At 36.6% G+C, this 24,711-nt stretch overlaps 1 protein-coding gene across 1 annotated transcript; it reads right to left on the reverse strand.

Annotated features, from left to right (window-relative positions):
• Positions 1–1,737: 1,737 nt before the first annotated feature.
• TTPA (alpha tocopherol transfer protein) lies at positions 1,738–23,067 on the reverse strand. Its single transcript, XM_081070794.1, has 5 exons — positions 22,847–23,067; positions 14,267–14,420; positions 8,873–9,066; positions 7,070–7,180; positions 1,738–4,253 (listed from the first exon to the last, which is right to left on the reverse strand). Exons 1-5 carry the CDS (start codon positions 23,048–23,050, stop codon positions 4,080–4,082), a joined length of 837 nt encoding a protein of 278 aa, XP_080926920.1. The 5' UTR covers positions 23,051–23,067; the 3' UTR covers positions 1,738–4,079.
• Between the last annotated feature and the right edge of the window lie 1,644 nt (positions 23,068–24,711).

Raw genomic sequence — 24,711 nt, forward strand, 5'->3', positions numbered from 1 at the left:
AATCTAATATAGTGTCTGACATGACACAAAATAAGTAATCCATACATTTGAGTGCCCTTCAGCGGACATTCAGGGCCTCCCATATTTTGTTTCACATGGAGCTTTTGAGGAAAGAGGCCCACTCTCCTGTACCTATACTTTCTCTCCAAAAATACAGGGCTCTTTACTATTTCTCAGGCATGAGCTCATCTTTCTCATCTCTAAGTCGTTGTTCATGCTATTTCCTTTCTTGGACTAGGCTTCCTCTTCTCCGTTCTCATTTCTCTCTAGGGAAGTCAATTTTCCTTAACGGCTGTGTTTCAAGTAGCTCCTTCTCTAAGAACCATCCTCAATTACCCCAGCTGGAAACGGTCTTTCCTTTTGTTCCCCACCCAAAGCACTTTATTGGAACCATTCTAATGACTCCTTACACTATATTGCATTTTACCTGGCTATTTTGGATATAGTGAAGGGAGAGTGCCAAAGGTAAAGTCATTTATGTCAAGGAAACTAAAATGGAACCAGGAAGCCATGAAGAAGTTTGTCTTACATTCCAACCAGCACGTTTGTTTCTCCATGAACTTTTGAACTTTGCAGCTGTGCCTCAACTTTATGTCCTCCTCACCATGACAACCAGACCATCTGCGTTTCTTACTTTGAAAGGAGCCAACTCATTTTACCAACCAGCATCCTTTGTCTGCACATGGGGCTCAGCCAATCCCTATTAACTTAGCCAGAATCCTTCATTTACATAAATAAGGCCAGGCTGAGAACAGCACATAAGCCCTCCTTTCTTTGTTCTCCCTGGAGAACTATTTAGGTTGCCACCTCAGTCTGTGCCCCAATTGCAATCCCTCCTTTGCTCAAATAAACGCTTTTCATTCTTTATTACAGCCTAAATATATATATTTTTAACATTACAATATATATGTTCTCACTTCAGGGTAGCACATGGGTAATTTTTCTAGTCACTATAGTTCTTAATTCAATGTACAGTGTTATCAAAAGTACGTATTTAACAGTCAAACTAATGTGATTGACTTGAATAGAGGAGAGCAGTTAATAGAATGCTAGGTATGGGGTGAAATGGGGATGGTTTGTGTCCCTGCTAACCAGAAAATTAGTGGGGATGTACCACTGCCAATCCTAATTTTATTGCCATCATTTCTAGTTCTGTCTTTGTAACTCATAGTTCCTCCACAGCATCTAAGTATGGCAACATGTAAGGTCAGTAAGGACTGTTTCAGACAACACCATCTTACTAGTTTGCTGAGTTTTGGGTTTGTTTGTATGTTTGAGCTATTTTAAGGCTTAATTTAGATGAGTGGCAAAAATAATGTCTGCTTTAGGACTTCAGTGTTATTCAATGTACGAAAAATGCACAGTTTGACAGATAAAATCATAACCTAGGCTAACAGTGAATTGTTTCAAAATAAAATGATTGGATTAAGTGTTATGCTCTGTTTGTTTGTTTTTTTCACTTACAAGTTTTAACTTAGTATTTATAAAATTAGTTTGTGGTCCCTTTAAGCACAGCAAAAGACACTGGGGGAATGTGATGTTGAACTAAGCATTAGGGAAAAGCAGCCTGCAGTAAACATTTTATAAAGAAAAAACTGACATTTCTGTAATAGACAACTAGATGTGGTAGGTTTTTCTTAACTACTCTACAAGGACACAAAGTTTTTGAAAAAGAATGCCTAATATTCATATTTTTAAATGAAAAAGCTGTATATTTAAAATGAACAGCTACAGTTTACGTGAAAGATCTTTATTTTCTTTTGAACAATATTAAAACACAAATTATCATGCTGTTGGGTAACACAATGAGCACATGTTAAAGTTAATCTTTTAAAAGGCACTTCTGGTGCAATTACACAAGTAATATAGACAATTTGATAGTTATTTATCTTGCTGCCTTATAAAATTGCTTGTTCATTTCACATTGTTCTTTGAATGTTCTTCACTGAATTGCTGCATTTGATAAAAATTTCAAAGTCCCATCATGAAATGTCCATCTATTGAGTTATTTATTTTAATTCTATTTATTGTTAATAACATCACCAATGAATCACATTTAAAAGACACTTCAAAATATTATACTTTTTCATGTGCTAACATAATCATCCCCTCACAGATTTATAAGAAAGTGTTTAAAGTACCCAAATGTAAATGAAATGGAACTTTTTGATGTAAACCTCCTTCTAGGAATAAAAGTTGGATAAACACATAGCTTTTTGTTGTTATTGTGTATTCTTTTTAAATGGTTTTGTTCTGTTATTTTTAATTATACAATTGTAAATTGTATGATTGTGTAAAGAAGACTAACTTTTTTAGAAAACAGGCACAATCTAATTTTTTAACAAAAATTATAATGTAAAATTAGCTTCCCAATGCTAAATCAAAATCTAATATATTCTCTAAAGAACATTCACAAATGCTCTCAATTTTATCATAAATATTCATGTTCAGAGTATCATAAATATCAGCTGATCTGATTAGAATAATTTTCTTATAAAGAAAAATACCCGTCACATACCCTTTCACAAAGATACAATTATATGATTAATGTTGAAACCCAACTAAGTTGGATAAATGTTTAACTAATTTTGCACACTGTGTTCTTTCATTTTCAAGTTTAAAATAAAATTAAAAATTATGAAACACTATAAAAACTGTCATAAATTAAAAGCCATACCATTATATCTTGATAAATGAAATATTCTTTGTTTTAAGCTATAGTACAAACAACACATTCAAACTAATGATTTTTTTTTAAGTAAACATGAATTGTAGGATTTGGGTTGAATATTCTCATGTAATAATAAAGCTCAACTTACTTCACGCATAATCCTGAAAAGTTCCAGATATAGTTGACAGTGATTTTTAAAATGTAAACATATCCTTTTCTTTTCATAGTTGTGTTATTGTTCCATTAAAAATAGATTATTATGCTGAACAAAATAAGACAGACAGAAAAAGTCGAGAACCATATGATTTCACTGATATGTTGTATATAAAACTGAAAACAACAAAAGAACAAGACAAACAAATGAAGAAAAAAAAAAAACTCATAGACACAGACAATAGCTTTGTGGTTACCAGAGGGTAATGGGGGAGAGGGGTGGTAGATGAGGGTAAAGGGGATCCAATATATGGTGATAGAAAGAGAACAGACTTTCTCTTATAGATGTATAGATGATATATTGCAGAGTTTTACACCTGAAATCTATGTAACTTTACTAACAATTATCACCCCGATAAATTTTAATTACAAAAAAAAATAAGAGTCAGGGTATCCAACAACCAAATATTATTCCATCTCTAAATCTCTATGTAGTCATAATAAGAATAACCAAAAACAGAAGTCAAAATTACATTCTTAATTTCTTTGAAAACGCAGACACAGTATTAAGAAGCCATTAACTCTGTGTGAAATATTTCCTAAATTATTTTTGGTTATCAATTGTATCAACACGAGTAATTTCTTAGAGGACTATAGATGCTATATACAATACTTTATGATGCATAGACTCTTCAATTAAGAGTTACTAATGTGCAAATATGCTAAAATAGAATTTCCCTGAGATGAACTATCTTACTGGCCCATAGAAATAACTCTGTAAAACTATATTCAGATTTTAATCTGATACCCATCCCAGAATGAGTGTTAATATATTTTTATCATCAGTTGATTTGTGCTAATAATTCTTTTCAGTGAACTATTTATACATTTGTTTTTAAAACAACGTACTCAGAGAACCCATTTAAAATGAAACTTCAGAAACATACAAAGGCACACATGAACAGATACTTTACAGATAACTTTCAAGTGTAAAAATCAGGAAATCTCTTCTATGCTTTTAAGTGTACTAACATTCAATTACTTCGAAGGTAAAAAAAATGCATTTAAAAAATAAAGAAGTTTCCTAAATACCCACATTGCTCATGTCAGAAGATTTTTATAAAAGATCAATGAGACAAGGAATTATTAGTTAAATTAATTTAAAAGATTTTTTTCCTCCTTCACTCATGTAAACAAGTAGGATCTCACTCATGTAGTTTTAATTAGGAAGCCATTCATATTAAATAACTTCTACTCATTCAACGGTCTGTGAAATACTGCTGAGGTAATTTTCAGACTTCATTACAAAATTTGTCCACTCCTGACAAATGTCCTCCATGGAGAATTCTTCACCACCATATTCCAGAGGAAGAATGTCTGGGAAATGCTGAAGTAAGCTTTGCTTGTAATTGGTCCCATGCATATGAATCTGAAATAGCCAAAATGTTTTAGAAGGTATGTCTTCTGCCTCTCAATACATTAGACGAATTTCCAACGGAAAATCAAAACCATAAAATGAACTACTCAAATAATTTCAAGATACAGAATATGTGTAAATACTGCATCCTTTATTCCTCTGCTTGTGAATCTAAGAATTTTATTTAAATTTAGATTGTACTGCTTATGAATCTGATCATCTTACTTATACCTATGTAAGATTTATAAAAAGATATTCTTTTCCTTTTTGAACAGTAGATTTTAAAAATTCTAAATAAAAGTACTTTATACATTCTATTCCCTGATGTACAAGTTATTTTTAGCAAAATATCTAATATCCTGGGATTGTTCCTCGATGGTGAAAATGTACTACCTGGTATTATTTCTTATAAAATAAAAGCATATATCTGAGCACAAAATTAGGTACATGGGAAATGATTTATGTGGTGCATTTGATGTATATTCTTGGCTAGTACAAAATTAAGAGACAATTTAAGGTTAAGAACCATAAATTTTCAAATATTTTAAATTATAAAAATCGATCATATAATGATGCCCTGAATCTTGAATCAAAATCACATCTTGTTTAAAAAAATATATAATAACCTTTCTCCATCTGCCAGGTCAAAATGTTCCTCTATACACTCAACAATCATTTAGTAAGTACCTACTAAGTTCTAGGATACAAGAATTGAAAGATGAATGAAACAAGTTTTCTGCACTCAGGAACCTCACAGGCCCCAATCCTTGACTTTTTCTGAAATGTTAAAATATTATCAGCAAACAGAAATTCTACTATCTCCTCAGGAAGAGAGAAATAAAAACATTCACAGCGTATTGCCAAAATGTTGAAAAGGAGGAAAGTGGCTGGATTGGGACTCCCACCCCCACTGCCATTTTGGCAGTGTTTCATGTCAGTTAACTTTCACTGAAATGCGTCACCCAACTTGTCGATTTTTATTTTTCTTTCCTTTTTGCTCATCTTCCTTTGTCAGGTTTAGTTTAATGTTGTTTTTGTTTTTATTTGTCCAGAATATAACTCAAAATAGAAATACTTATTTTTAGATCTTTCGGTTAAATAGATGGTGGCCAGCTATTATCAAGCTACACTGAAGAGAGAAAAAACTAAACAAAAAATTGACTTTCATAGAAATACTAGAATGAAAAGTGGCCACCTTCATAGGAGTGGTTCTTCTTGAAGACAGTTAGAAATACCTACTGAATAACCTCAAAAGAAGCTCTAGAATCCTAATTTTCTAACCAGATACAAGAGGTTACATTTTCTTAATATGAAAGACTATACTTTCTAAAATTCCAAATATGCTATTATAACTCACATGATCACTGTGGGGTCAGAGCCAGGAATGTAGTTTCCAGGCTCTCGGCCTCACGTGGAAAGGTGCTGGCTCAGGTAGTAAATGGGTATCAACTGTGATTGGATGGCCATCAGCTGTGTAGCCACAGCTGTGTAGCCACAGCTGTTGGCCGTCAGCTGTAACCAGTGAGCCATTGGCCATTAATATAACTACCGGGGCTACACTAGAAGCAAAATGGGGGCTAGCAAGAAGATGGTGGCTGAGCTAGCAAGAGTGGATTGCAGTTAGCACGGCAGATTGCAGTTAGCAAGTTGGTTGTTTGGCAGAGAAGCTGACGGGTGATTGCGGATAGTGTGGCTCCTGTTTCCTGTGTCTCCAACGCAGCCGCCAGAGATAGTGATATGACTCCCCCATCTATGGCTCCGTGAGTGTTCCTTTTTGGCCTCACCATGTCCTGTGTTCTTATGTGTGGAGCGGGACCAGAGACCCCGCATGATACCCTGCATGACAATCACTATTTATGTTTTTTAAATGCTTACGATAAATTATCAAAGCCTTTAAAAACTATTTTGTGTTCAGGTATTTGATATTAGCAATATTTACCTAAATAAATACTTTAAAAATTCTTTTTTACAGATTACTTAATATCCTAAAAGATGTTAGATAGTCACCTGAGATAAGGCTCCATAGGATAGGTTAAAACAAAAATTCAAATCATTTTTCTTAACTACCATAACATTAAGTCACATACTTCAGGTACTGTAGTTTTCACTTGCACATGTCTATTAAACTTTTTTTATTTGCATAGATAATACATTCACATGGCTAGAAATCAAAACAAGTTAAAAGATACACAGTGAGATATCTAGCTCCCAACCCTATACACACCTCTTCTCCGTTCCATATAGATAACCATTCAGGTTGCTTTCTTGTTAATCCTTTCAATGTATTTTTATGCAAATATAACTATAGATTTTGATTTCTCCCCGTTTTATACAAAAGGTAGCATACCATAAACACTATTTTGCATTTTGCCTATTTCACTTTACAATACATCCTGCAAATCTTGTTGTATTCCATTGTGTCAATGTCTCATAATTTATTTGACCCTGGTGATGAATACTTGGTGGTTTCCAGTGTTTTGCTGCAATGAATCCTCTTGTATATGCAATTTTGTTTGTGTGCAGGTAGGATAAATTCGCAGAAGTGCAAAAGCTGTAATTTTGATAACTATTACCACTCTGCCCTCTATAGGGAATATAACATATTGCACTCCCACCAAGAATGTGTGAGAGGCCCACTTATCCCTGCAGACTAACTTGATTTTTCAAAATTAAAAAGAAATCGTAATTTATAAGAGTAGTTGGCTTGTTAGATAAATAGTCAAAATACTGGGACAATGGTGTGGATTGCTTAATAAAACAGTTCTTAAATGATAAAGGATTGGAACATTTGGTATAGAGAAATAGTAACTTGAATATGCTTTACTCACCCGTTCCTTAATTTTTTCAGTCAGGAATGGTTTAATCATGGAAAAGACAGCATGGAAAATTATTGGTTCATTTATCAAATGGATACCACGAACTTTTAACGGAAAGGAATCCTTTTGAAAATGAAGAAAAAAATCTTATTAATAACAAAGCATAAATATATATTTCTATTGACAAATCCATTCTTTGAACATTTGCTAAACTTACAGGTGTTCCTAATGGGTGATTTCATTTTCAAAATTATTTATTCCATCAACACAATAGCCTGCTTTATTGTTCATTGTCACTAGGTTAAGATAACATCTCCAAAAAGTATTCACCTTGTAGCTTAGGCAAAGTGTTTTAAGAAATGTCTTTTTTAAATAAGACACACAAAAAAAATCTTTTCCCTAGTCACATATAAATGTTCTTCTAAAGAACCAATGAGATGTTTGAATATTAATATTTAACTTTTTCCCTAAAATTTTTATTTTGAGGAAAAAAATCAAACTTTCATAAAAGTTGAAAGAATAGTACAATAAACACACACTTTTAAACTTTTGACACGGGTATGTCTTTAACATCAAAGTAATATAGGCTTATGCAGAAGGTTTAAAAAGTTAAGAGTTGAAAGAATGAAAACTTCTCAATAGTTTTCCTACCCAAAGATGTATTAATTTGATGCAAAAGTAATTGCAGTTTAAAAGGTTAATAATTGTGAAAACCACAATTACTTTTGCACCAACCTACTATAAAGACATTTCCTGCCAAGTTTCTTTCATACAAAATCCTTTTTTCCCCCCTATGAATAGCTTTTAAAGATGTATTATCAATTTGGGGCCTTTCCTTCCAGGTTCTTTCAATGCATAATATTATTTTAAACATAATTGCTAATATGCTCTCTAAATAATTTGTATCCTGTTTTGTTTCATTGGTATAATACAATATTTGTAAACATCGTGAGTTTTAATATGTTATAACAATCTATCAGATGGAATTACCATAATTGAAGTAACTATTTTCCTATTTCTGGACAAATAAGCTGTTTCCCATTTTATTTGATAAAAATTGATGCTATTGTACCTATTTTTATGTATTGGGGGCAATGATCATTATAAGCAGAGCTTTTACACTCAGATGATCTGAACTGGAACCTTTGCCTCACTGCTGACAAAATGTGTGTGCTTGGGCATTGCTGTCACCTCTCTGACACACTTTATTACTTTGTAAAATGGAAAAAATAATAGTCATACGACATAGACTCGTGGGGCCAGTAAATGGTAGTGGATTTGAAAAACTTAGCAAAGTACCGGCCACATAGTAAGCTACTATTATTAGATACAAAGTCTGTGCTATATTTAAGATTATTCTTTGGCTACATTCCCAAAAGTAGGGTTACTGGGTCAAAAATGATGGCCATGAAAATAAACTTTTGATTTCTAAAAGAACTGCATCGCTTTATACATACCAAAATGTATGTGACATTTTGTTGTACCATTGTTACAAATATCATTTTTTAATCGATTTTCTACGTTAGGAAGAAAATTTTAATGACAGAAAGATAAAATCACCACATTATTGTTTAAATGTATAAAGTTTGTGGTTACTGATCATGAACATATTTCCACAATTTGTTACAACATTGTTTCTTTGATGAATTAATAACACTCCTCTTTTTCTTAGCATTATTTAATTCTATGTATCATTTCTAAAATTTTATTTGATTTGTAAATAAATGTATTATCCCTTCTCTTTATATAACATCTAAATCAATTTAAATCTATTACTTGGAATGATTATCCCAAAGAGTTAAACTATACACTTACTGTAAGAACAGCAGCAATCTTCTTGGCTACCGATGGGGTAATTTGAAAAGCATGAGAAAAATTCCAACCTTCCAGATCGAAGACAGTCTTGATACCATTCCGTTGGGTTTCTACCTCCTGTACAATAAGCTCAGATGTGATAAGACTTAAACGAAACACATCATAAGCGGTAAAAACTTTGGGGTCCCAGTGTGCTAAAAAATAAATAAATAAAAAATATCATATCTCGGCATTGTGTAAAAGATCAGAAAAGACTTACAAAGGGAAACTAATTCTTTTCAGACCTAAAGGATCAATGGAAATAAAAACATGTAAAAAGATCATGAATTGAATAATAGATCACATTGGTGGTCCAAAAATATGTGCCTGCTTCTCCTTCGCAAAGAACAGATTTTTAAGAGCATAGGGGGAAAAGAATAAATGCAGACTGGATGTGATTGCCAGATGAAACTACAGCCCAAAACACACAGGAGAGGGCAGTAGCTAAAGATGGGGATGCCTAGGGAGTGCTCTAAGCTCAGAGGTGTTAAAAATGGGAAGCACAGCCCAGAGTATGAAGAGTAACTGGGGCCCTGTAGAACCAAAGAGGTCATAGAAAGGCTAGCTGACATCTCTGCTATCCCTTAGTGATAAGCAACATGTAGCAGAGTCGTGTCTTGACAGGCTAGGACAGTAAGTCTGGGCTTTGAACATCAGAGTCAGAGAAGCACTCACGTAGCTACCCACACCCAGGAAAAACAGGGAATAGCTGTGCTAGGAAGAGGACTTACTGACATTCTTCTCCTCTCCCCTCCCTCACCATTCCTGGGATAGGCCACGGCATGCAGAAAGAACATAATGGATAGGCAAGCAGGTAATCTTTTTTAAAAATATGCATCTATTAAGAATTGTAAGATTTTTTCAAACAGATACACAAAGAGAGGAACCAAACTCAATAGACAATGGTACCGAAACCCAAGGAAACAGTTAATAAAGTCAAGAAATGTTAAAGGAAGCAAAAAAGTTTCAGTGGGAGAATAAAAGATACTATAGGCTATTATTATAAGAGCAGGATATTATTAAAAAGAATCAGTTGAGATGTTAGAAATAAAATAATGGTAATTCAAGCAAATTTCAGTTGATGGGACAAATGACAGAAGAGACACGAGTGAATAATGGTTTGGAACATCAAGCTGAGGAATTCTCTCAAACTCTTCACAAAAAAGCCAAGAGTTGATATGTATGTATTAAAGTTAAAGACATTTGGCTAGATCCAGAAGTTTCAAAATCCAACTAATTAGAATTATTGGGAGACAATCATACAGTGAATAGGGAACAGAGGAGAGAGGAATAGTAATAGTAGAGAAAATTTTTCCAAAACTGAAAAAAGATGCAAGTCTCCAGATTAAGGGTTCATGGAGTGCCTAATAGGGTGAATGAGAGAGAGAGAGAGAGAGAGAGGAAACATGACAAAGTAATGGTAAAATTTTAAAATACCAAAGTTTCTGGTTTGGCCAACTGGGTAGAATAGTGGTACCGTTTATTAAGACAGGATACACTGGAAGAGAAATGTTCAGGAAGGAAAAGAGACTACGTACTTTTGGACATGTTAAAATGGTGATTGTGAGACATCCAATTGGATAGAGCTGGATTAAGAGCTGGTTATATGGATCCTTGGGAGTAAAGAGATGACATGGACAGGTGTTTATCTGGGAGATGTTGGTGCTTGTATGAGAGTCTCTGATAGGGATTGTCTTAGATCTATGTTTACCTTTGTTATAGTAGAGATGATAGGGCATCACAACCCAGTAACAGAGAGAGAAAGTAGCAGGAGAAGACGAGGCTGAGGCCAACCTCGTAAGGAATTTCAGAATTAAAAGGGTGAGTAGAATCGGTGGTGCCAGCAAAGAAGACTAAGAAGTATGTAGCAGCCAGTTAAATCAGAGGAAAATACCAGTAGAATGTGACATCAGAGAAGCCATAGGAGGATATCTCAAGAAACGGGAAGTGACTAAAACAGGACTAAACATGCCCATTAGATTTTGTGGAAAGAAGGTCACTGATGATTTGTTAAGGTCATTTCAACAAAGAGGTGGGAGTGAAACCAGACCAGGGTAGGTGGAGAGGAACTGTGAGAAACTGTCGATGGTGAACCACACTAACTTAAGAAGTTTGGCTGAGAGTGAGAGGAGTGTGGAGATGGCTGGGGTGGAGGCTGGAGGGTCTTGTGGGGTTGAGTTTTTGTTTTGTCTTGGATGGCTGACTCAATAGATTCAAATGTTAATGGGTAGCATCTAGTAGCAAGAAAACATTTGAAGATATAGAAAGAGAAGGGATCATCAGAAGTATTCTTAGGAAGGCACAATAGGATTACCCCTTGTTTTTAAAAGACTTGGACACGTGGTAAGAATGTGAATAATTAATCCATGGATAACCCAGTTCAAGTACACTGTGCTACTTCAGACATTGGCTGAAAGCTACAATGGTGAAAAACTATGGAAAGAATGACTGGAAGTCTGCAGTTCAGGAAATAGTGACATATCTAAATTTCTGGGGCAACCAACATGTCAAGACCTGTGCTGTCCAATATGGTAGCCATTAGCCACATGTGGCTATTTAAATTTAAATTAATTAACATTAAATAAAATGAAAAATTCAGTTCCTAAGTTGCAATAGCCACATCTCAAGTACTCAACAGCTACGTATGTGTGGCTACTGCAGAACAATTTCATCATCATAGAAAGTTCTGTTGGATAGTTCTGGTCTAGACTTTAGTCTCCTTATGGCAAAAGAGAAACATGCCTTGAATTTTTAATTTCTTCTCTAATATCTAGCTAACATTTATTAAGCACTTATTATATATGCCAGGGAATGTTCTAATTATGTTTTATATATATTACAAGATTTAATGCTCACAGCAATTTTATAAGAGGTTTTTATTACAGGTTTTACCCATGTGACAGATGAGAAAATGGAGTTCAGCTACACAGCTTTCCATGTAGTTAGAACACAGCAGAGCTGAGATTCCAACACAGGCAACTTATTCCTTAGAATCTGTATTCCTAAGAACTAAGCCATAGTCAGAACTTAATACTCACTGTTAAATTTTACTTTTGCTGTTTTTGTATAGTAGTGAGTCTCAAAAGGCTTAGAATTACAGTTGATTCCTGAACCACACAGCAGTTGGGGCGCTGATGCCCAGGCAGTCAAAACTCCATGTATAACTTTTGACTCCCCCAAAACTTAATTGCTAATAGACCACTGTTCACTCTTACCAATAACAGAAGCCTTACCAATAACATAAACAGTCGATTAACAAATATTTTGTATGTTATATGTATTATATACTATATTCTTACAATAAAGTAAGCTAGAGAAAAGAAAATATTAAGAATTTCATAAGGCAGAGAAAATACATTTACAGCACTATGCATATTTATTGAAAAATATCCACACATAAGTGGGCCCATGCAGTTCAATCCTGTGTTGCTCAAGGGTCAACTCTATATCCTCTGATTTGTAGACAAATAATGGCAAAAATTGAACCTTGGGGTGCCCTGCTGGATTGGAGAAAAGGGCTCAATGCATTTTTTTACTGCTTTTACTGCACAGAGATGTTACCTAGTGAAAGCGGTTAAGCTAATGTTTTATCAGATAGCTCTACCATAGATTTTCTTTTCTAGTTCCTCCCATTAGTACAATAAAATTTAGAAAATTTGTAAATCTTTATATTATCATTTTCTGTTATTTACAAAATACTTCTGTGTTTCTTCTTTGCTCCCTAGAATAACATGTTATTCTACATAACACACAGGAGATTTGCAGCAAACATTCCTTTTCTAATCATCACTAAACCTACATGTTTTTTCTAGATTTTAAAATCTCTTTGAGTTAAACAGTACACTTATAAATGAACAGACTACAAGAGGCCCTTGCTAAACAGTAGAAGACTGATTTGGTGTTAAGATATTTATGATAAAAGTAGCACATTTGCTTTTTTACTATCAAGGTATCATTTTTACTGCTTACCCTGCCCCAGTTAGTTTATGAACAAACTAGAAAAAAAAACTCCAGCCTGGAAGTACAGAGCCAGGATATCTGCAAAAAGAATCATCTGTAGGTTTCAGTTTTATGTTCCTGGGACCCCTGCTTGGGGTTGCCAGATAAAATCTAAGATGCCAGTTAAAGCTGAATTTCAGATACACGGGGTATAAATTTTTAGTGTAAGTATGCCCCAGGCATACTAAAAATTATTTGTTATTATAAAATATGGGTTTGCTTGCTACGTAAAACATAGGTACTATGTGAAATCTGGCAACCCTACCCCAAAGAGCTTAAAGAACTTCATTCAACATTCTATAACACCAGTGGAGTAATACGAGGACAGAAAAAAACATTATGACTTCTGGGTTATAGACAATGACTTCATGATTAACCCAGTTGTATTTGACACATAAGTCGGGGCAACAACCCAGAATCATTCTACTTAGTCTTGTGATACTTTTTCAAGATTTAAATGAAGTGTTTTCTTGCAACACAGCCAGCAGTTGAATTACAGGCAAGCATCTTATGTACAAGCAGGCAGGAAAAGCAAATCTATACCTATTTTAAAGTTCCTTAGAATATTTAAAGATGTAAAAGTTTCTATGAGATGACAATTCACATTCTGCTCATAAAATATTGGGCCATGAGAGGATGCTGGGTTGGTATGCATGTTTCTCCCTTAAACACCATTTTTAATCACATACAGGTCTAAGGAAGGGGCAGAAGTTATAGGTCACCAACCTCCAAGAAATACCAGGAAGACCTAATGGTGAAAAGGGGAAGCAGTGGAAAACAAGAGGGGAATGTGGAATACATGATCACATGATCTCCAGTACTTCCCAGAGGTGATGCTTTCCCACTGTAACTTTCTCCATCGGGAGAAGGGGCCCCTTGCTCTTCAGCCTGGGATGCTATCCAATTAGCCATTCACTCACTCATTCCACAAATAGTTAATAAACACCTACAATGTACCCTACCCTCAGTGCTTCGGATACATCAGTGAACAGAACAGACAAAATCCACAATCTCGTAGAGTTATATGTATTATTATAGCTCAGAATTCTTATTTGTATTTCCTATGAAGTATTTTCTGCAACACTTCCCCTGATCTTTTCACTTTCCCCTCCTATTTCTCTTCTCTGTTTCCTTTTTCCCTTATTTTATATAGTTGACTGTGTGGAAAAAAAAATGAAAAAAGGATTTTCATTAGTTTTTGTTCATTTTCTCACAATTGCCAGTTTTATTATATTTGGGGGACATTAAAATCTCAATTACACCTCAGTTAAAACCCAAATGCTTAAATATGGACTCATTGTAGCCTTCTATATGGCAATCAAGAAAAATGAAAGAGACGTGCTGTGTCTGACTTACCGATTCTGTAAATTAGAACTTTGCTGCCCGTGGGGTCCCTGGCTCTCAGGACTCCGAGATAGCCAGCCTTCAGAAGACCAAGAACACTTCGAGGGTGTAGATCTGCACTTATTTCTGGGCATTCTGCTCTCCACTTATAGTAGTTTTTTAGTAACTGAAAAATAAAATAAAAATTGTCTGCAGATAAAGTACATGGCAAGCATTTGGTAAAAATGGTAGGAAAGCCTTGGCATTACATTACATATGGCCCTTGACCTTTGTTATGTCATGATTTCAAGCTGGGGTATCTTTTAGCTATAAAAATTAAAAGCTTCCTTCGGCAAGGATCTCAGGTGATAGGAGTTCATACAAATTCAAAGTTGAGTAATTCTTATTTGTCTCTTGTGGTAGAGTCTCCAAAGATAGCTGCCAACAATACCACCCCTCCTGGTGTACACAGGCCATCCCTCCCATCAAGAGATGGAATCCATTTGATTCCTTCCCCTTGAATCTAAGTTGGCCTTACGTCTTGCTTTGACTAATAGAATATGGCAGAAGAGACACCTTCCTAGGTTTTAAGGAGTCTGGGACCTTCTGTTTCTGCTTTTTGGGATCCAGGCATCATGTAAGATTACAAAATGAAACATCTATGCAGAGAGAGGGCCCAGAGGACGAGAGGCTGTCGTAGTTAGATAGCCTGACCTTAGCCAAGTTCCCATCTGATCCACCGTGGAGCAGAAATGAACAAACACATCCATGGAGCCCTGCCAAGATGGGAGAATCACAAACAAATAATAGCTGTGGTTTATATGTCACTCAATTTTGGGGTGATTTGTTACTTGGCAGTAGATAACTGAACATCCACCTTTAGTCTTTTTGAAATAAGGAGTAGAAATCAATCAAATGAATTCACTCTACAAATACTTTTGGAGTATCTACAATGTTCCATACTCTGTGTTAGGCACTTGAGTTAAAGCAGTAACCAGAATGAGCCCTGCTCTCTCTAGAGATGACCTGTTGGTGACAACTTGATCACATAGGCCACGCTATCTGGAGAAAAGTTCAGTTCCCAGGCTACTTCTTCAGAAAAACCTTGACTCTGTCACTTACCACCTACTTTGCTTCCCTGAAAAATAAGACCTAGCCAGACCATCAGCTCTAATGTGTCTTTTGGAGCAAAAATTAATATATTATATTAGACCGTATTATATTATATTATATTATATTATATTATATTATATTATATTATACCCAGTCTTATATTAAAATAAGACCTGGTCTTATATTAATTTTTGCTCCAAAAGATGCATTAGAGCTGATGGTCCTGCTAGGTCTTATTTTCGGGGAAACACGGTATGTGATCCAGAGTAATTATTTAATGTTTTTGAGTCTTGTTTTCTCAACATCTGCCTTGTAGGGTGATGTGTGAAGCATATATGGGCATAATGAGTGGTAGTTAGTGCTGCCATTTTTATAATAGGTAAAGTCAGTTGGATTAATTGGCTCATCCAAGTAGTGCAAGTTTACATTGATGATAACTAGAATTTTGGGGGGTTTATTTTCTTTCTTGTAAAAACACAAGCTAACTCAAAGATACAAAATAATATCTCTATACCACTGCTATACTTTCTACTAATAGAAAAACAACACAAATCGACTTTGTTAACAGTGGTATGTATTCAGAGACCCTACAGAACATGATGCCTGGATATTAGGTCTTGGTAAAATATGGTTTTAAAGGAATCCCATTTTCTTTTTTTTCCCAAAAGTACCATCAATAATGGTTAATCTAAATTTACAAATAATACAAACATTGCCAGTATATTGCAGAGAATACTAAAATCAAATTACATATTTAAAACGTACCATATTTTAATTTCTCTCTTTACGATTTTCAGCAGTCTCGATTTTTCTAAAATGGCAATATATTTGTTTTGAGTTTAAAGAGATCTGTTAGCAACGTGGAACCACAGTTCAGATAAAAGGAAAAAACAAATTTTGTATTTGAGAGTCATTGGAATAATGTGATAACTGTAATCACAAAGTAGTTATAATCGGGCAGAGAAACTACAAGTACAAATTTAAAAAACCAAGTACAGGGTGAAATTCTGGGCCATGGGAAATGCCAATGGCTAGGAATGGCTGGAGGAAGAAAGAAACTGGTTAAGTTGTAGGAGAAACACCACTGTGGTGTACAGAAGGAAAGAAACCGTTATCTGTGTTGTTTTCTTTCTCTCTCTCTCTCTCTCTCTCTCTCTCTCTCTCTCTCTCTCTCTCTCTCTCTCTCTGATATTCTCTCCCTATCTATCTGTCTTTTCCCCTCTCTTTCATTTCTGTATTTAATAAATTTTTCTTAACTGTTTTAAAAAAGAGAATGTTGCTAAGAGTCAAATCCAACAGAGAGGTAAGAAAGGAAAAATGTCAATGAATTTGCCAACCAAGAAATAATTGGTGACCTAAATAGCAGTTTGCAAAGGCAGGAAGAACAAAAGGCACATTGTAGATTCTGACATATTCATCTTGTTCCATCAGATAAATTTCTCTTCCTCCTCCTCTCTTAGGGGACATCAGAATAAGTGTTAATAGCATTTTACAATGCTTATTAAAATTTTGATAATTCCCCCAGACATAAAAATCATCCTTTTAATTCTGATTCAAACAAAATGCTAGAAGCAGAATATTAGCTCCTAATACGAGTAGAAATAACTATTTTATTTCCCCATGGAATGATAAAAAAAATTGTAGCTTTATTAAAAGGGATCTTTTGGGGCCAGCCCAGTGGCTCAGGCGGTTGGAGCTCCATGATCCTAACTCCGAAGGCTGCCGGTTCGATTCCCACATGGGCCAGTGGGCTCTCAACCACAAGGTTGCCGGTTCAACTCCTCGAGTCCTCAAGGGATGGTGGGCTGCACCCCCTGCAACTAAGATTGAATACAGCACCTTGCGCTGAGCTGCCACTGAGCTCCCGGATGGCTCAGTTGGTTGGAGCGCATCCTCTCAACCACAAGGTTGCTGGTTCAACTCCTCAACTCTCGCAAGGGATGGTGGGTTGTACCCCCTGCAACTAGCAATGGCAACTGGACCTGGAGCTGAGCTGCGCCCTCCACAACTAAGACTGAAAGGACAACAACTTGACTTGGAAAAAAGTCCTGGAAGTACACACTGTTCTCCAATAAAACCCTGTTCCCCTTCCACAATTAAAAAAAAAAAAGATTTAAAAAGAAAGGGATCTTTTAAGTAATAGAGACGGGGTCCTCAACTTACTCATCTCTGCAGAGTTCTGAGCATCCAAGAGATAGATACATGTGTTGAATGAAAGAATAAATTACAAAACACCCGCCACCCCCATATGCGATTTCGCTTTTGGTGACTTCTGTTACCTATGGTCAATCACAGTCCAAATTTGTTAAATGGAAAATTCCAAAAATAAACATTTCATAAGTTTTAAATTGTGCTCCATTCTGAGCAGCATGATGAAATATCACTCCATCCCACTCCTTCTGCAGCCCCACGATTCATCCTTTTGTCCAGTGTCTCCACGCTGTATATGCCGCCCTGATTAGTCACTTAGTAGCCGTCTGGGTTAACAGATAGACCCTGTTGGTATCGCAGGGCTTGTGTTTAAGTCACCCTCATTTTACTTTATAGTGGCCCCAAAGCCATTCACATAACTTTTATTACAGTATATTGTTATAATTGTTTTATTATTAGTTATTGTCGTTAATCTCTTACTGTGCCTAATTTATAAATTAAATTTTATCATAGGTATGGATATATAGGGGAAAACATAGTAAATATAAGATTCAGTACTATTCACTGTTTCAGGCATCCACTGGGGTCTTAGAAGGTATTCCCCAAGGATAAGACGGCACTACTGCATTGCATAAGTAAACCAGCTGGATCCACACACTTGAAAAAATAATATTTGTAAAAACACACAAATAATGCCTTTGACATTTAAGTTTTGCAAACTGAACTATCTATACCTTTGATTATTACTTTTCATTATTACTTTTGATTATTACTTTTTTGGATCTTTTCTAAGGAGGACACAGCTCACAGTGGCCCATGTAGAGATCAAACCAGCAACCTTGGTGGTACCAGCACCGCGCTCTAACCAACTGAGCTAACCGGCCACCCCAGTTTTTTGGAGCTTTGATTATTAGTTTTCCACTGATAAACAAATTCAAAGGTCCAGTTGGCATAAATAAATTATGTAAATTATGTACACTGCTACTGAGCAATTCTCAAGCAAACCTAAAGTTTACAACAACAAAAAAATTGGGTACAAGTGAATATTATTATTGGAAAGCACCTGTTTCATACCACAATTGGGAATAAATAAATATAAAAGGTTGTGGTTTATTTTAACTATGCTTTATAATAACAGTAGCTTTCTTCTTACATTTTTCATGTACTTTCAAATAAAAATAACGACCATATTTGTGCAGCTTTTATAGTGATTAATGGCATATTTGCGATGCCTCTTCACAATCACCCTGAGAGGTAACTATTGCTACCTCATTTTATGGATAAGAAAACTAAAGCTCAGAGAAATTACACATGTGTTTAAGAGTGATAACTACAGAAGTGAAGTGGAGACTGAAACTGATACAGTATGACAAATTTTATAAACGAAGCTACATTTAGTGGGAAATTAGCAGGGAGAGTCAATGGAATTTTGAAAGCTTCAAAGTCTTTGGGAAAACCATAACAGTAATTAAAATATAAAAACTCATCACATGGAGCAGTAATATAAGGACCTGGACTGTTCCCTTGTGAAAGACAGAAATACACAAGATGTAGAACAAACAAACATTAAGAGTTGGCTGTTTTTAAGTTCATTGTTTTAAACAGACGGGGCAAGTGTATAGTGTACTTGAGAGCATAGGTTCCCCTGAGTTTAACCCAAGTTGAAATTCTTGCTCTATCACTTAATAACTGGGATTCCAGAGAAGTCACTTACTCTACATCTCAGTTTCTTCTAAAATGAGAAAATAATGAGATAATCCTCACAAATACTACTTACCAAAGTACCTGGCACTCTAAAAGCTACTAAGATTCTAAAAACGTCATTAACTCATTATCACTTCAAATACAAAAACTACAAAAACGAGACATTTCACTACAACTGAGGGACTTATTGAGCTTTGTTGATACACTAAAACTATAGGGCTTTTATACTATAAACAAGGAAGTTTGAGTTGAATTTATTGTCTTTGTACCGAAAAATGAAAAGAAAATACAGTTTCATACTCTAAACCTTTTGCTTTCATTCCCAATTGGCAGAAAAGTAAGACAAAGAGTTCACAGACAGAAACTTGATCCCTCTCCAGTGGGTTTAGACAGTCCTACTACGTAGCAAATTTCTCAAGGATATGGTGCAATGAAAACAATTCAGGAACATAAGAATATAGAAAAAATACATGTACGACAGAGGTTGGAGGTAAATTTTATTTCCTCTTCTATTTGGACATTACTTTTGTTATGTTGTTTGTGTTGTTTTCTTTATAAAATTTATTGGGGTGACATTGATTAAAAACATTGTATAAGTTTCAAGGGTAGAATTCTATAATACATCTGTATATTGCATTGTGAGCTCACCACCCAAAGTCTAGCCTCCCTCTGTCACCATAAATTTGACCCCCTTTTCCCTCTTCATCCTGCCTCTACTTCACTCCCCCTCTGGTAACCATCTTTCTGTTGTCTGTGTCTGTAGACATTACTTTTAAAAAGTAACTGAAATGAGTGCTCACTTCAGCAGCACACATATACTAAAACTGGAACGATAAAGAGAAGATTAGCATGGCCCCTGCGCAAGGAGGACACACAAATTCATGAAGCGTTCCGTATTTTTAGGAATATACAATAAGAGAGAAATTTGAACAGCAATCATAATGGATAGGATTATTTAGATCAAATGAAGTTTTCCTTTTTTCTTTCATCTTAAAGCTTCATGCTTTTAATAATAATTTTTGATACAGTTACCTTTCTGATTTATGGTGTATCCAAGGAAATCAGGTTCTAGTTCTAGCTCTGCCACTAACTGCTGTTATGATTGAATATGTCAATTTCAGATGAAAAAGCTTGAAAGTTAGAGAAAGACAAAAGGTAAGCTTTTCTAAGGTCTCCTCTAGATATAAAATTATTTTGTCTATTTTCAATACATCTATAGGAATCCTTGGTTTCTTATAAAATAAAATCTTAAATTTTAAACCAAAAATAATTTGAAAAAATAAAAATAAAATAGAAAGCAACCACAATGAAATCAATAAATCATACTTTTTTTTATTGTTAATTACCTTTACAACATATAGGTTTAGTGCCTCACTTAAACTGCACTCTCTGTAGGACCTGAAACTGTGTCTTCATGTTTACTAGTTGTTGAGCAAATATTAGATTATTGCTCCTGATATTGGGACACCTAGATAGCCATCTGATAACATGAAAACAGTCAGATTCCTAGTTCACTCCTAACATCAAAGAAATCCCAGTAGAGCAACAACTCCAACATTAAAGAAAGAAGTCATAAATTACTCGAGAAAATTTTGGAAAAGAGACGAGCTTATAAAACCCAGAAGCAATCAAAGAACCACCATATTTGTTACATAAAAACATAAAATTCTGCACGGAACCAGCCTTAACAATATCAGAAGATAGACAACAAACGAAGACAATGGCCTATTTGCTTTAATACATAAAGATATTTTATGAATAAAAAACTTTTTATATTGCATGTATGTTTTATGTAAACAAAATGGAAGAAAATGAACAAATGGTGAAAACAAGCAGTTATGGAGAAAAGCATTTTAAAAGGATAAATACATAAAAGATGACTAACCTCACTTGTAATTAAATAAATGCATACTATAATAATGAGAACCAGTTCCTCACCTAGCAGATCATAATGATTGCTAAATACAGGGTGGGTGATGATAATATTATGCAATACAGAATGGACAAAATTAGTGCCAGTACTTTGGAGGGCAGTTGTTAAATTCCTTCACGCAGCAATTCTGCAGGTTGAACTTATCCTATTAAGATATATTCCCATGTTTGCAACAAGACAAATGTACAAAGACATATTATTAGGTTGGTGCAAAAGTAATTGCGGTTTTTGCAATTATTTTTAACCTTTTAAACTGCAATTCCTTTTGCACCATCCTAATAGAATACCCAGTTGGTGATGGAAGATGCCCCCTTTGTCTTGTTTACTGCATTTTGTGTACTGCCAGGCAAAATGTAGGAGTTCAGAAAACAATCCTGGATGAGGGAATGAACAGCGTCCATGGCAGCACTGCGATTGTCTGATGACAACTCCATATCCAGTAAGAGGGACTGCTTCATCAATGTTAATATAACTCATTCATAGAATGGAATAGCACACAGTCCACAAAAGGATAAGATGTATGTACACGTGAGAAAATACGATGATCTCTACGATAAAATAGGTTTAAAAAGGAAAAACGTAAAACACACATATGCTTGTGTGAAGGTAGACTGTCTGGAAAGAGAAACAAGAAACAGGTAACAGTAACTGCTTCTAGGTAGACGGCTGGCAAACAAGGGTTTGGGGTGGAGAACTTTTTTTCCTTGGGAAAGCTACTTTCAGGAACTTTGTACTCTTCACTGTTTATGGATTATTTTTACCACTCAGAGTCTTTACTTTTTAAATTAGAAATTAGTTATCCACAACCAAAAAAACCCCACACTGAGACACGCTGGCATTCTGTACTCCATGTAATATTTCCCCTGCCTTTCAACTCGCTGCACGACCCTCAGCAAGCCACTTGGAGAAAGGGCTAACCCAGGTTCCATTTCTGAGCGCTGCGTCTGTGCCAAACCTCTCTCCTGGGTATGTCTTATTCTGTTACGTTGGTTCCTGGTCAGTCCTCGAAGCCAGTCAGTGCGATAGGTGTTCTCATCATTATTTGACAGATGAGAAGGTGAGCGCAAAGTGACAGAACTGAAGGTCGCCTCGCCCTTTCTGATTCCCGTCTCCCCACCACCGCTTCTCCCAACCACCCGGCTGTAACTTGCCTGGGAACGCAAAAGAACAGCCTCGTCCCTCACCCCTGCCACGGGACTGCTTTACCGTCTTGACAATTAGGGATTACTACTAGTAATAATACTATTTCGCTAGTATTTGGCTGTAGACCTTCCGTGTTGATGGCAATTTCGTCCTCCCTGCCACCGTGCAGTTAGTTACCTGACCTGCTAAGATGTAACGAAATCTAGGCTTCCTACTTCTCGGCTGTTGTTTTGTCTCATATCACCAGCTTTCTACCAGGGAAGAGGACAGGCATTGTCCCCAAACTTTCTAAGTTCGGGAGACTCGTCTAGAGCAGAGCTCCAGTGGTGGGGGTCAAACGGGCCATCATCCCGGCGAGGTCCATCCAGCTTTGTTTAGCTTTTCCGTGTCCATGACCCAGAGAAACTAGAAGGACTGGCGCTGGATTTCTCAGAACACCCGCGCCGCAGCGCCCACTGCCCAGCGAGCCAGGGGCGCGTTCCCACCCGGGTCCCACGCGCAACTTCAGCTTTCGCGGGGGTCCGGGGAGCACATCCTCAGGGTGGGGTGCCGCGCCCAGGCACGCTTACCCGCCAGGCCAGCTCCAGGTCGAAGTCCCGGGCGCGCAGGAAGCGCAGCAGGAAGGAATCGGTGAGCGGCAGGGGGGAGAGCGGCGCGCCCGCCGCCTGCGCCCGGCGCCGCAGTTCGCTCAAGCCCGGCTGCAGCAGCGGCGACTGGTCCGGCAGCGCGTTCAGCGGCAGCCCCCCCGCCGGCCCCGGCCGCGCCTCCGCCATGCCCGCCGCCGCCGCTTCGGCCTGGGTGGCCCGGGCGGCCCGCGCGGCGATAAAAAGCGTGGGCCCCTCCCCCGGTGGCCGCTGCCCAGCGCACGCCCACCTTCCCGCCCCCGGGGCGGCGCGCCCTGGGCAGTGGGTGGCCCAGAGCTGCCTCCCACGGGAAACCACGTGCTGCCCCCACCCGTGCTGGTCGTTCCGCGAGCTCTCGGTAGTCACCCCAACCTTTCCTCTGGTCCGGGAAGGCACCGGTGCTCAACGCAAGGGAAGACCTCAGAAAGTTTGTTTGGCTGCATTGACTGGGATTAGTTGGGGTGTTTCAAATCACATCCCAACTAGGAAATGTTTTCTTCCTCCCATCCCTCCCTCCTTTCCACTTTTCCTTCCTTCTTTCCTTCCTTCCTCCCTTTCTTCTTCCTCCTGCTCCTCCTTCTTTCTTCCTCTCTCTCTCTCTCTCTCTCTCTCTCTCTCTCTCTCTCTCTCTCTCTCTCTCTCTCTCTCTTCTTTCTTTTCTTTCTCTCTTCCTTTCTTTCTTCTTTTCTTTCTTCCTTCTTTCTTTCTTTCTTCTTTGTCTTGGAGCTGGATGGAGCCTTAGAGCAACCATTTAATGGCACATTCTTCTACTCGTTCTTGCTCATTAGCGTCTAATCATGGACAGAACTATAGTAACATAGCCCTGTATGGTATCCTTTCATGGAAGTAAGCCGTATGTGAGTAAGGAGTCCAAATCTTTTATTTATGCATTTGGGAAACTCTCTTAAACACACACAACAAAATATTGATTGATCGATTGTCATTCAACTCAGTGAAAATAGAACCAACACGCAGCCCAGATGGCCATGAGAGGTAGCTCCTAAAGACACAAGCAGCAACACTGGTAGCAATGGCTCTCTGTAAGCAAAATGTGAAGCAATTCCAATGTATGCAGTCAGTTCCATTGAAGGAAAGTACATCGTTAAGGGAAAGAAAAAGAATAAAGTTGGAGAAGTTGTGGAGTAGACATGTCAGGTAAGACACCTACACTAAAACTTGATTAGTTTTTGTTAAATAATGTAACTTATGCTTGTGTCTTTGAACAGTGTACCTTGGCTCTATATAAAATTTCTCGAATTCTTGGCACAAGTTTTCAGGAGAATTGGCACAGTTTTTGTTTCGAACTGTTTTCAGTTTTGCTATACTCATATTTAATTCTGGTGACTCTCATGCTTACTGCAATTGCATCCAGGCCTCTAGTACAAAGCTTCCAAAGGGGTTTGTGGAACTACCGTGTTTCCCCAAAAATAAGACCTAGCCGGACAATCAGATCTAATGCATCTTTTGGAGCAAAAATTAATATAAGACCCAGTCTTATTTTACTATTAGACTGGGTCTTACATAATATAATGTAATATAATATAATAATATAATACTGGGTCTTATATTAATTTTTGCTCCTAAAGACGCATTAGAGCTGATTGTCCATCTAGGTCTTATTTTCGGGGAAACAGGGTAATGGTAAGAGGAAATAAAAACAAAAATGAAAGGACGAGTTAGTTCATATTTGTACAACTAGCCTACAATTTACACTGAAATTATTTAAACAATTATTCATTAGCACACATTTCATAAATATACCAATTAATTTCATCTACTTTTAGCTTCACACGAAAGATGTATGTACTATT

This window comes from Rhinolophus hipposideros (assembly GCF_964194185.1).
Source record: "Rhinolophus hipposideros genome assembly, chromosome: 13".
Classification (NCBI taxonomy): domain Eukaryota; kingdom Metazoa; phylum Chordata; class Mammalia; order Chiroptera; family Rhinolophidae; genus Rhinolophus; species Rhinolophus hipposideros.

Excerpts from the sequence above, each read along its gene's own strand:
- TTPA (XM_081070794.1), bottom strand. The coding sequence starts at position 23,050 with ATGGCGGAGGCGCGGCCGGGGCCGGCGGGGGGGCTGCCGCTGAACGCG. Across the intron at positions 9,067-14,266 it reads AGTTCTAATTTACAGAATCG|CACACTGGGACCCCAAAGTT; the intron begins GTAAGTCAGACA and ends TTTATTTTTTAG. Across the intron at positions 7,181-8,872 it reads AGATTGCTGCTGTTCTTACA|GATTCCTTTCCGTTAAAAGT; the intron begins GTAAGTGTATAG and ends CATTTTCAAAAG.